The sequence below is a fragment of the Chlorocebus sabaeus genome, chromosome 12 (genome assembly GCF_047675955.1).
Source record: "Chlorocebus sabaeus isolate Y175 chromosome 12, mChlSab1.0.hap1, whole genome shotgun sequence".
In the NCBI taxonomy this organism is placed as follows: Eukaryota; Metazoa; Chordata; class Mammalia; order Primates; family Cercopithecidae; genus Chlorocebus; species Chlorocebus sabaeus.
The window spans coordinates 56,011,032-56,024,496 of NC_132915.1; the positions used below are offsets into that span (position 1 = coordinate 56,011,032).

Consider the following 13,465-nt stretch of genomic DNA (forward strand, 5'->3'; position numbering starts at 1 on the left):
TTTAAAATATAAAGAATATGTACATGACATCATACATTTTCATTTAATAAATTCTTCTTCATCAAAAATTCCCAAATTCTTTGCACATTTATCTAAAACCATAGGAGAGAATATTTGTTTAATATTCTTTGATTTTCCTCTCCATACTGCAATTAACTCAAGGAGTAGCTATAAAGGGAAGAGATACTTAGGATACACAAACAAAAGTATACTAAATATTGAATAATTTCTTAAAGTTTTAGACTTTTGAAGAATTAGGATTTTCCCCTAAAAGGCCATTCACCCAAAAGCTCTATGTATGCATAATCATTGTACTTAAATTCATATAAATAAATCGAAGTAAAAATGTCACAAATCACAAATATACAGAAAAGTAACATACTTACCAGGAGCTATCATCATTTTTAAAACTTACATAATCATAATCAAAGTAACCAAGTAATTTCAGTAATTTAAGATATTTCCATCCATTTTACTTTCTGTCTCCCTACTCTATCCAGTCTCTTCAAATCTACTGCCGTAGTTCTGTTCCAAACTACCAAAATTTTTTGCCTAGGTTACACCAATAGCCATTGAATGGGACTCCCTGCATCTAATCTGAGGTCTCTTTGTTTTGGACACTGTTAGCAGAATGGATTTTATAAAATGTATATGTACTCATCCTTCTTGTTTCAAACCCTTCAATGAATTCCCATTGCTCTTAAGGTAATATGGCCTACCTGGCCTTCATGCTCATTCTTTGTGTTTAGGACACAATCTTCTTTGAATTACTCGACTGTAACCTATTCTCCTTCCTTCAGCTCATACAGGCAGGGCTTTGACGTACCATTTTCCTATGACAGTCTTTCCTCCTTCCTTTCTCTATCACACTATATTCACAAGATTAACAAATTCAGATACTTCGGACAATTCAACAGTCACCTCCTCTGGAAAATCTTCCCTGACCACAGAGGTCAGATAGTTGTTTACAAAGCAGTTTTAAAATAGGTCAATTTTAAAGAACACTATGATAATTAGACTGAAAAAGTAAAAGAATCAGCACTTGTTCTAACAGCTTACAATGAATTAATGTAAAGAAACTGGAATCCTCATACACTGTTAGCAGGAATATAAAATTGTGCAGCTACTTTGGAAGCTAATTTGGCAGTACCTCAAAAAGTTACCGTATGACCCAGCATTTTCATTCCTAGATATATACCCAAGAGAAATGTAATGATATGTCTACACAAAAACTTTACTTGTTCTTAACAGCATGACTCATAATAGCCAAAAAGCAGAAACAACACAAATGTCCATCAAGTGATAAATGGAAAAATGACATGTTGTATAGCGGTACCTACACATATGTGCTACATATGTACAGCTATACAAAAACAAAACAAAACGTGATATAGCAGCCATAAAAAGGCATGAATCTGTGATACAAAGGAATGAACCCTATGTGCTACAACATGGATGAATCTTGAAAATATTATGCTAAGTAAAAGATGCCAGACACAAAACACCACATATTATATAAGCTAAAAGTTACACATAAGGTTGCTTTCTGGAGTGATGAAAATATTTTAAAACTGACTAGGCAGGGCACGATGACTCAGCCTGTAATCCCAGCACTTTGGGAGGCCGAGGCGAGCAGATCACCTGAGGTCAGGAGTTCAAGACCAGCCTGGCCAACATGGTGAAACCCCGTCTCTAATAAAAACAGAAAAATTAGCCGGGCAGGTGGTGGGTGCCTGTAATCCCAGCCACTCGGGAGGCTGAGGCAGGAGAACTGCTTGAACCCAGCAGTCTGAGATTGCAGTGAGCCGAGATGGCACCACTGCATTCCAGCCTGGGAAACAAGAGGGAAACTCTATCTCAAAAAAACAAAAACAAAAACAAAAAAATTGACTGTAGTGATGGTTGTACAATTCTATGAATATATGCAAAATCACTTAACTGTACATGTGAAATGGGTGAGTTGTATGGTATGTCAACTATATTTCAATAAAGTTCTTCCCCAAAAAATAGGGAACTCAGTGGAGCAGGGTGGCTCATGCCTGTAATCCCAGCACTTTGGGAGGCCGAAACGGGCAGATCACGATGTCAGGAGATCTAGACCATCCTAGCTAACACGGTGAAACCCCGTCTCGACTAAAAATACAAAAACATAAGCCGGGCGAGGTGGCGGGCGCCTGTAGTCCCAGCTACTGGTGAGGCTGAGGCAGGAGAATGGCGTGAACCGGAGAGGCGGTGCTTACAGTGAGCTGAGAGCGCCACTGCACTCCAGCCTGGGCGACAGAGCAAGACTCCGTCTCAAAAAATAAAAATAAAAACAAAAATTAAAAAAATAAAATAAGGAACTCAATACACAACAGATATAATGGCACTCTCTAAAGTTTGAAATGTTATCTACAAGCCTAATATGTAATGACTTTTTCTTCACAAATACATTAATTTTTCATTAGAAGATGGGTTTAGTTCTGTACGCAAATGTTTTCAATATTCAACTGACCAATGTTGTTGGTCTCCCCATTACAACGGAGTGTTAGAACTAGGGAAACTGGCCAGGTGCGGTGGCTCACGCCTGTAATCCCAGCACTCTGGGAGGCTGAGATGGGTGGATCACCTGAGGTCAGGAGTTCGAGACCAGCCTGGCCAAGATGGTGAAACCCCACCTCTGTTAAAAATACAAAAATTAGCTGGGCATGGTGGCGGGCACCTGTAATCCCAGCTACTCAGGAGACTAAGCCAGGAGAATTACCTGAACCCGGGAGGCGGAGGTTGCAGTGGGCTGAGATGGTGCCACTCACTGCACTCCAGCCTGGGGACACAGTGAGACTCCATCTCAAAAAAAACAAAACAAAAAAAAACAAAAAGGAAACTATTTAAAATAAGAATGGTGATATGCAACACTGAATCTAGAAGGGGTGGGAAAACTGAATAGATCTATATTAAATAATTTTTTTAAAGAGTGTTTTAAAAAATCACCCTAAAAAACTCCACTAGACCCAGATACTTCTGATTTGAGAAGAAAATATAAACCATTCTGGAACACACCAAAAAAACACAAAGCTTCCTAATTCAATCCATTACAAAAATAAAAACTACAGACTGATCTAATTTAGAAACACATACATAAAAGTAAAAACACTGATTTCCAGCCAAGTACAACAAACCAAACAGAACTTGTCCCAAGACTCCAAAGACTGTTCAACATCAACTAACTTATCAATAAATTACATTATCTGATTAAAGGAGAAAAAGTACGTGATCATCCCAACAGAATACCAGAAAACCACCTGATAAAATCTCTACATAAAGAGAAACTGTACTCTACGAAAGAGAAAAATGAGCAGAGGATATGTACAGAAAATTACACGAGAAGGAATCAAATGGCAAATAAAAATATTAAAATGTTCAATCTCACTAATCAGGAAAATAAAAATTAAAACAAACAATATTAATTTGACCCATTAGTCTGGCAATTTTTTAAAAGAATGGTTATCAAAAGCTAGTTAAGAATTTCAGAAATAGGTATTCTTATATATGTACTGTTTGCACTATAAATCTGTAAAGTCTCATTTGGAAAGCATTTGGCGGCATTCACCAAGTTTTTAACAGCACAAACTTTGACCCAGGAACTTCAGTGCTGACACTCTCTCCCAACATAACTCTTGTATAAGATATATACATAAAGGTGTTCGTATTGTAGTCACAATACAAAAAAACCCTGCAAATTTAAATACCAAAAAAATATAATAAAATACCAGGCAGTCACTAAAAATAACAAACCACGTATATAAAGAAGCCTATCACAACAATGCAGGTACTCAACAGCGGGAATACAACACAGCTTAAATGTAGCAACTTAAACACACATATCTGACGAGGAGTGATTAAAAGAGGCCGCGTACCAAAATATTAATGGAGGGGCAAGAAGGACTTAACGCTTTCCCTTTATTTCTGCATTGAATGAATTTAAATTACATTGTTTTGAAACAAATTACGAACTTTTTTTAAACGACGTTCTCTTGGTAGATTGATGGCGTATAAAGAACATGGCCTTTGTAGTCAGATATTTGGATTCAAACCTAGGAGCTATTAACAAACTCTGTGACTGTGGGTAAAGTTTCTTAACTTCCTTGGGCCTCAATTTTCTCATCAGTAATGTGGAGTTAACCACATCTATGAAAAGATGAAGACGAAGGGAGAACTGTTTGGCTTGCAAGGGAAATGAAGGCTAGCTTCCAACTCATATTCTTCTGGGAGACTGAAACCATAGGAGTGGAAGGAGCCAAGAGTATTAAAAAAAAAAAAAAAAAGAGATGATCAGGAAATCCAGAAACTTGACGTTCATGATTCAAGACACGGATGGGAGTGTGGGGCTCACCAGGACTTAGGTAGGAACATGAACCTCAAGCACGGACGACCTTGGGATCGCCGCGCTAGCAGTGAGCTCCAGCCGGCGCCCCATCCCTCTGGTAGCCCGACTTCTTCCAAAAAAGCAGCAGCTCCGGGAAGCGGCCAGAGGGGCGCGCACGCACCTGCTGCAGGGAGCCCGAGACGCTGGAAGAGTCGGTACTCCTTCGCTTCCGGCGCTCACTACGCTCCACGCTGCTCCCGCCCCAGCAGCTGCCGCCGCTCCCACCGCCGGTGACACTTCCACTAAAGCTGGCGTTCCCACAGCAGCTGACGCTCCCGCAGCCCCCGACGCTCCCGCAGCCGCTAGTGCTTCCACTGCCGCCGCTGGCCAAGGCGGGTACGATGTCCGGGGCCGCGAGCGCCGCAGCAGCCTCCTGACTGCTACGTTTGCGCCGTTTCTCCCGGGAGGACTTTTTCCCCGTCATGATCCCTCTGCTGCAACCATCGGAGGAAAGTCCGCTGCCTGGTGTGACCGAAACCCGACTCCCGCGGCAGTGGGCGGCAGGCACTGGCGTCGCAGGTTATGCGTCACTTCCGTCCGTGACACAGAACGTGGTGAAGCGTTATGGGCCAGGGTGGCGGAAGGGTTGCTAGAACCAGTTGCGCTTCCTCCTCCGGTCGCTGAGGTCGGTTGGAGTGTGTAGCGGGTAGCCTGTCTAGTCAGTTTGTTTTGTTTTGTTTTATTTTTATACCTCCACAAAGCATAGAAGGTGGAACTTATGTCCTTTTACGTTCGAAACTTTTTAGTGTTAGTGTTTGTCAATTTACAGTAAGGTTGAAGTATAGTTGCTGATTCTCCATTTCCGTTTACCTCCAAATCTTAAGATATTAACAACGCTGTAACAATAAAGAGAACCTAGGGAAAAGTTGTTGCATCTCTTTTTCGTCATTACCTGGGCAAATTATGTATTTCTTGCGTAAAGTCTAACATGAACAAGTAGAGAGCTTGAGTTCATTTTTAAAATTGAAAATGGGTCAAAGCTTTATGAGATTTTATGGATGGATGTAATCTAAACAGAAGGCAGATTTTGAGGAAAGGGAGCTAGAACACCTAAAAAGTGAACCGAGGTCTTTGCCGTTTCAGCAGGGGCCTTTAGCCACTGAGGGAAAAACGTAGAGCCTGGGGCAAAACTAGCTGGGTGGTAGTAATTCTGTGCCTTTCCCTGGGGTACGAAGCAATTAAAGAAGCTTCCCTTCACTTTGTCTCCTATTTGTCTCAGTCATTCAGCAACTACTTAAGTGCCTAAAGCAAATCAGCCTAGGGTTAATAACTAGGAATACTTCCAGCCCTAGGAAAACTGTCTTCCCCCAGGCCCCACTCTTAAATTGGTCTTCTAAGGTAAATGCTGGGACTGAGCCCAGTGTGTTCCCAGGGGTTCCATTAAGTATCACACTCATTAAGAGTCATATCTGAAAGGATTGAGTGTTGTGTTCACAGATGGGAAAAATACATAAAATTAATAACATGTTACATTTATAAACCTGTTACGAATTGTGTCCCTGAAACCATCCTCATAATTTTAATAAAACTAAATTGCTAGAATTTTTTTTTTTTTTTGAGACTGAGTTTCACTCTTGTTGCCCAGGCTGGAGTACAATGCGCGATCCCGGCTCACAGCAACCTCCGCCTCCAGTGTTCAAGCGATTCTCCTGCCTCAGCCTCCTAAGTAGCTGGGACTACAGCCATGTGCCACCACGCCAGGCTAAGTTTGTATTTTTAGTAGAGACAGGGTTTCTCCATGTTGGTCAGGCTGGTCTCGAACTCCGACCTCAGGTGATCCACCCTCCTCAGCCTCCGAAAGTGCTGGGATTACAGGTGTGAGCAACCATGCCCTGCCAAATTGCGAGATTTTTAACAAAAGATAAGGTTTTGAGTAGACGCATAGCTAAACATTAACAAACTTTTCCTATAGCCCACTTCCTTATAGCTGCTTATTGCTTTATAGATAGTATCTTTGACTCGGTTAAGAAATCTCAAGTTTCCCATTTTGAGATATTTCCCAGATTCTGTACTCCAATGGTGTTATAGGAGTTAAGAAATTATTTTAGGTAGATAGAGAGGAAAAGCGGTCTTTGGGAAGTTTTTTTCCTTTTAAAGCAGCTCCAGAAATGTTCCTTGTCTAGCAAGAAAGCTGGACTGGCAAGCTTTGATATGCAAATGCAGGCCATTAGAAACTTGGTTTACTCAATATGGCGATTCCCATCTTCTTCCTGTCCCCAGTGCCTAGCAATATGACCATCCCCACATACCCCTACATGTGTAGAACATCATGGCACCCTGCATTTGCATATTAAAAGACTAGGGTGGGAGGGCCACTTTTTTTGCAGGCTATGTGAATGACATACCTGGTCAAACCAATTCCCTGGGTTATATGCAGATTTGTCACCACCTCCTCCAGCCTCATAATTGGCTGTTGCTTGCTGCACCCGGGATTCCCTCTTTTGGCTTGGAGCCCTCTTCCCTCTGGCTGTGTATGAGGGAGCCTCTTATTTCTTGCATATTAAATTCTCCACTCCTTAAAACCACTCCACTTTTGTCTGTATCATTTTATTTAAACCAGCGTGAGACAAAGGACTCCTCCAGTCATTGGAACCATATCAGTGAGGTCACTGATGCTACTCCGTCTGAAGACCCCTTCTAAGAAACGAACTCAGCACAAGAATACTTTCTACCTTCTTATGATTACATCCCCCATGCCCTAACCAATCAGCAACCCCTAGCTCCTCAGCCCCCTACCTACCAAAATTTCCTTAAAAACCCCTGTCCAAAACTTACTGGGGAGGTGATTTGAGGTTCCCTCCCATCTTCTTCTCCCTTGGCTGCCATACCATTATTAAACTATTTCTCTGCTGCAACTCCTGCTGTTTCCATGTATTGGTCTGGTACCATGTAGTGGTTAATAGAACCTGATGGTCCTATAACATCACCCACAAAATTCGTATGTTGAATCCCTAAACCCTAACCTCAATGTGACTGAATTTGGAGATAGGGTCATTAAGGAGGTAATTAAGGTTAAATGAGGTCATAAGGGTGGATCCCTAATCTAACTGGTGTCCTTACTAAAAGAAGAGCCTGGGCCAGTGACGGTGGCTCATGCCTGTAATCCCAGCACTTTGGGAGGCTGAGGCGGGCAGATCACAAGGGAGATGGAGACCATCCTGGCCAACACGGTGAAACCCCATCTCTACCAAAAATACAAAATTAGCCCGGCGTGGTGGCGGGCACCTGTATCCCAGCTACTTGGGAGGCTGAGGCAGGAGAATGGCGTGAACCCGGGAGGCAGAGCTTGCAATGAACCAAGATCGCACCACTGCACTCCAGCACTCCAGCCTGGGTGACAGAGTGAGACTCCATCTCAAAAAAAAAAAGAGCCTGGTACAGTGGTGCATGCCAGCAGTGCAAGCTACTCAGGAGGCAAACTGGGGAGGATTGCTTGAGGCCAGAAATTCCGGGCTGTGGTGTGCTGTACTGATCAGGTGTCTGCACTTAGTTCAGCATCAATATGGTGACCTTCTGGGAGTGGAAGCCACCAGGTTGCCTAAGTGGGGTGAACTGGACCAGGCCCAAAATGGAACAGGTAAAAACTCCCATGCTAGGCTAGGCATGGTGGCTCACACCTATAATTATAGCACTTTGGGAGGCCGAGGCAGGCAGATCCCCTGAGGTCAAGAGTTCGAGACCAGCCTGGCCAACATGGTGAAACCCCATATCTACTAAAAATACAAAAATTAGCCAGAAATTGCTTGAACTCTGGAGGTGGAGGTTGCAGTGAGCCGAGATGGTGCCACTGCACTCCAGCCTGAGCAACAGAGCAAGACTCCATCTCAAAAAACAAAACAAAACCTCCCATGCTGATTAGTAATGAGGTCACAACTGTGAACAGCCACTGTACTCCACCCTGAACAACATAGCAAGACCACGCCTCTAAAGAAAAGAACAGACTGCCCTGTCTTCTCACCACGCACAGAGGAAAGGCCATGTGAAGACACAGTGAGAAGGTAGCCATCTACAAGCCGGGAAGAGAAGCCTCACCAGAAACCAACCTTGATAACATGCTGATCTTGGACCTTTAGCCTCCAGAACTGAGAAAATAAATTTCTGTTTAAGCCACCCAGTTTGTGGCATTTTGTTATGGCAGCTTGAGCTAGCTAATACAGACCTACAATGTTATGTGTAGCCTGGATAGAGCTAGTTCTTTATTAATTTCTGGCTGCAAATTGCTCTCTTACAAAATTAATTGAGAAGCTTCCGGGTTTCCACTTTGATCTACAGCTACCTGACAGACGGTGTTCATATTTCTTCAGGTAGACCAAGAAGGCAAGGCACTCCTCACTAGATTGCTGTACAGTATTTATGAACTTGGCAGATGAATCACAGTCTTTGTCCTCTCACACACTTGTTCTAGGACACAAAAGCATTGTTCTACCTCTGGCGATAGAGAAGGGGAGAAAATAGACAAAATGCATGCCTTCATAAGCATATTTTTCGTGAGAGGAAACAATAAGAAAATACACAATAGGAAGTGCTTCTGTCCTCACTCACTATGGCACTCTGCATTCTTCTTACCATTTTTCTTCAGCACCCTTAAACACTACCACACATATATTTATCTGTCTCCTTCCACTTGAATGTAAGCTCTTTGAAAGCAAGGACTTTGTTTTATTTGCTGCTGCTTTTTTTTTTTTTCTTTTTTTTTGAGACAGAATCTCGCCCTGTCGCTTAGGCTGGAGTGCAATGGTGCGACCTCAGCTCACTGTAGCCTCAGATTCAAGTGATTCTCCTGCCCCAGCCTCCCGAGTAGCCGGGATTACAGGCACCCACCACCACGCCCAGCTAATTTTTGTAGTCTTAGTAGAGATGGGGTTTCACCATGTTGGCCAAGCTGTTCTAGAACTCCTGACCTTGTGATCTGCCCGCCTCAGCCTCCCAAAGTGCTAGGATTACAGGCGTGAGCCACTGCGCCTGGCCTTATTTGCTTCTTTATTCCGAATATCCCACTGTCCTTATTAAAAATTTGGTAAAGGCTGGATACAGTGGCCCAATCTGTAATACTAGCACTTTAGGAGGCTGAGTTGGGTGGATCCCTTGAACCCAGGAGTTCAAGAACAGCCTGAGCAACATGGCAAAACACCATCTCTACAAAAAAATACAAAAAAAAAAGAAAAGAAAAGAAAAAAAAATTAGCCAGGCATGGTGGCACATGCCTGTAGTCCCAGCTACTCAGGAAGCTGAAGTGGAAGGATTACCTGAGGCCTGGGGAGACTGAGGCTGCTGTGAGCTGTGAATGCACCACTGCACTCCAGTATGGGGGACAGAATGAGTAAAATTAATGGCTAGAAACTAGTCTTTTAATAAATGAGGTCGGGAGGAGGTTTGCAATGCTCTTACATCGCATGGCAGAGAGATATAGCTGTAGGGACTTAGCTGCTACTGAGAAGTTGACAGTCAAGTGGGCTTTGGAACCACAGGTACAAACTGCTTTCTATATGGGGTTCTGCTGAATGGAAGATAGGGGAAGGACTTTGATTTATGCTAGGAACATGCCATAGAGACATCACAAGCCTGACTTAGAGAGATGTCTCTTTAGGTTGAACCATATGAAACTGGCTTTTTACAGGTTTAAAATGGTTGAATGTTGATTCAAGCAGCAGAGAGAGAGAGAAAAAAAAAAGGAAAATGTGGTTGAATATTGACAGCTTCATATGGTTCAACTTAATATGCTTAAGAGGCTCAGCACTAAACATTGCTATGGACTTAAAGCTCTGCAAACAAATGCAGACTGCTCTTCTGCCCAGAACAAGTATATATGGGAGGGTGGACAGAGATTGGTTCTTACACACCAATTTCAGCAATGCATTGAGCATTGATCACAATGATTGCCAGGGATAGGCATGCATTAATGCCGGGGTCAATCAGTTCTTCTCTGGGATTTTATAAAGAGATATTAGGTGAGAAATTTGCTCTTTCACACTAAGTCACTATTTAATTTCATTAGTCTACTATAAGGAAACTGTCTCCTAGCTGCTCGTTGTCGTGTTCTCTGTCTTGTGACAATTCTAAGAAAATGAGGCCAACAAAAGCACTTGAGGAAATAAGCAAAAAAAATCCTGATACTATTATTTTCCATCAGTGAGCCAATGTAATTCTTTTTTTTCCCCCCATTAAGCTGATCTGAGTTAAGTTTTTTGTTTTTGTTTTTTCAGACAGCCTCACTCTGTTACCCAGGCTGGAGTGCAATGGCGCGATCTCGACTCACTGCCACCTCCACCTCCTGGGTTCAAGCCATTCTCGTCTCAGCCTCCTGAGTAGCTGGGACTACAGGCGTGCACCACCATGCCTGGCTAATTTAGAGGGTTTCACCATATCAGTCAGGCTGGTCTTGAACTCCTGACCTCAAATGATCCCCCGCCTCGGCCTCCCAAATTGCTGGGATTACAGGCATGAGCCACAGCGCTCTGCCTGATCTGAGTTGATTTCTGTTGCTTGCAACCTGAAGTCCTAATAGTACATGTAAGACCTTCCATGATCTGACAGCATTTTTCTCTTCAGCCTTTCCTAGAAATATACTCTTCAGGCCTGTTCAACAAACCCACATATACTTACTGCATCTAAGATTCATTTTAAGTATAACTTATTTAAAACATTTCCACATCACTTCCATTCTCAATCCTCCTAAAATTAACTTCTTTTTTTGTAACCCACTGTTCTCCCTAGAGTGTCCAGAACTCTTTACTGCAGGCGCTTGCTCAGTTTCTTCTCCAGTATACTGTTAGTTCCCAGGAACTATGCATATACATTTTTTTGTAGTCTCAACACCTAATACATTGCCTGGAACAAGCTAGGGATGCAAATATTTGTCAAAATTCTAAACTGATAATTTCAGGACCCACACAGAGCTTCTTTTTCTATCATACTTGTAGCAAATTGCATTAATGACCCCAGTTCTTCACTTCTCCCTATATCCACAGCTTGCAATGTAATTTGGCAGTGCTCTTCTGCTACAGGCAAGAGACATAATTCCCTACCCTTCTGCTCAGCCATCTAACTTACTTTGGCCAAATGGATGTTAGCAGATGTGCAGCAAGTGGAGTCTCAAAAAAGTTTGTGCAATTAGGATGACTGACTTGTGCTTCCACCATCATCATGAAAATTATATACCCAAAGTGGCCCACTGGTCCCAGAAGATAAGAAACAAGTAGAGCACAGCTGCCTCAACTAAGTTACCCAGACAAGCCCAGCCTGGAGGTGAGTCCTCAGACAACCTGTAGAAACATGAATGAGCCCAGCCAGGACCATACTACCCGAAGCTTGAAACTCCTGAGCTAAATAAAAACTATTATTTTTGTTGTTGGTTGTTGCACACTATTACTGTGGCTATAGTTAACCGATATGCACTCTGTCTAAAAGAGACCCTTTCCCTGTATTTCTCTGTTAGTAGTAAGTAGTCTTCAAAACTGGTTGGATATTGTCACTATACGATACACAGAAGTCTTACAAGAAATCTTGAGACCACTGCTAGGGTTGTAGTATGCATATATGTGATTTTTACAGTCCAGCAGAACACTTTCTTGCTGGGTCCTGGGGCATTATAAGAAGTTTAAAAGAAGTGTAAGGATTTTGAGTTCTAAACAACTTTATAAATATCCTTCAGGATTACCCCCCACCCCATGGGCATTTTTTCCCCAGTAGAAATAAAACTTAATTACTTTTTCCCCCCTTTTGTTTGTTTTTGTAAAGGCAATTATTGTTAAAGAACATGGTAGCCTTGTAGTGTCTTTGGAAGAAATGCTTGCTAAACATTTATGTGGCCATCATTTTGCTAGGCTTTTACATGAATCTTCAATTATTCATCTGTCATATGAAGTCCCACTGTACAGATGACTAAACTAAGGCTAAGGTTAAGCAACTTGCCTTAATTCATTACTAAGTGGTGGAAATGCTATTGGAATGTATGACTTCTGAACGCCAAAGTCAGTGCTCCTTCACTATTTTATACTGCACCTTTGATTGCTATTACTACTGAAAATTTTAAATAATACAGAAATAAGTGAACATTTATTGAATGTATTAGTTCCTTTGAGGACACAGGAAGGAAAAAAATGTCATTCAATGGCTTAAAACCACTTTCTTTTGATCCATGTCATGCTTATATGGCACCAGTAGCCACTGTAGTTGCTATTTTGATAAAGAGGCTACTACAAATTGATATTTTTCTTCATATTGATATCCAGTTTTGGCAACATCATTGATTAAATACTGCTATCTTCTCCATTGTTTAGTTACTACTGACTTATACAGATTTGACTTCTTTCAGTTTCTTCACCTGTGTAACACCTACCTCATGAGGATAAACTATGCATATACAACTAGAAAAGAATAAGTGATTAATGCAGGCTGTCTAGTTGTTTTTTGCATTGTTATTTGGTTTAAATCGTTGCAAACTGTTGTGGTAAATGTTGCTATATACCTTGAAATCTGATGATCACAGCCATTTGAACATTTTATTTTTCTGAGTTATCACATGTCCAGGAATTCCAAGGTCAGGTTTCAAGCCCCAACATCTCATTTTAGGCCTAGGACCAACATCAGACTATCTACTTTACAAAAGGGCTTTAGGCAACTTTCTCCTGTTTACAGCTTCCATTACCCACCTTATTCTAAAGACTATTTTACCCCTTAAGGAAGCTCAAATATGATATAATCAAGTCAAAATAACAAGTACATATCACCTGTAAAGTATTCCTACAAACAGTTTTAATCTCAATGGAAACGACTTTCAATTTATAGGAAATAGGTGGTGCAGGCCGACTCCAAGATAGCCCCCAAGTGATCCCTCCCCTAATGGTATTCACTGCCTTGCATAATCCACTCCCCTTGATTAACTTCCAACCAATACAATACCTTGATGTTGAGATGTCACTTCTGTGATTAGATTATAAAGATTCCAACTTTGGTCCTGCCAGCAGACTCCCCCTTGTTGGCTTTGATGAAGCAACTTGCCACACTGGGGAGGCCCATATAGCAAAAATCAGAGAGGGCAGTCTCTGGCCAACAGCTACC

General features: G+C 42.0%; 1 protein-coding gene across 2 annotated transcripts in view; it reads right to left on the bottom strand.

Moving 5' to 3' along the window:
* Positions 1 to 4,968, bottom strand: part of CAAP1 (caspase activity and apoptosis inhibitor 1) — a 53,150-nt gene extending 48,182 nt beyond the window's left edge. The window contains exon 1 of one of the 2 annotated variants that reach the window (XM_073021687.1): positions 4,527 to 4,968. In XM_073021687.1, the coding sequence (XP_072877788.1) occupies positions 4,527 to 4,829 (303 nt within the window). In that variant the 5' untranslated portion in view covers positions 4,830 to 4,968. Of the gene's footprint in view, positions 1 to 4,372 lie in introns of both variants that reach the window. The other variant, XM_073021688.1, reaches the window with a different exon arrangement.
* Between the last annotated feature and the right edge of the window lie 8,497 nt (positions 4,969 to 13,465).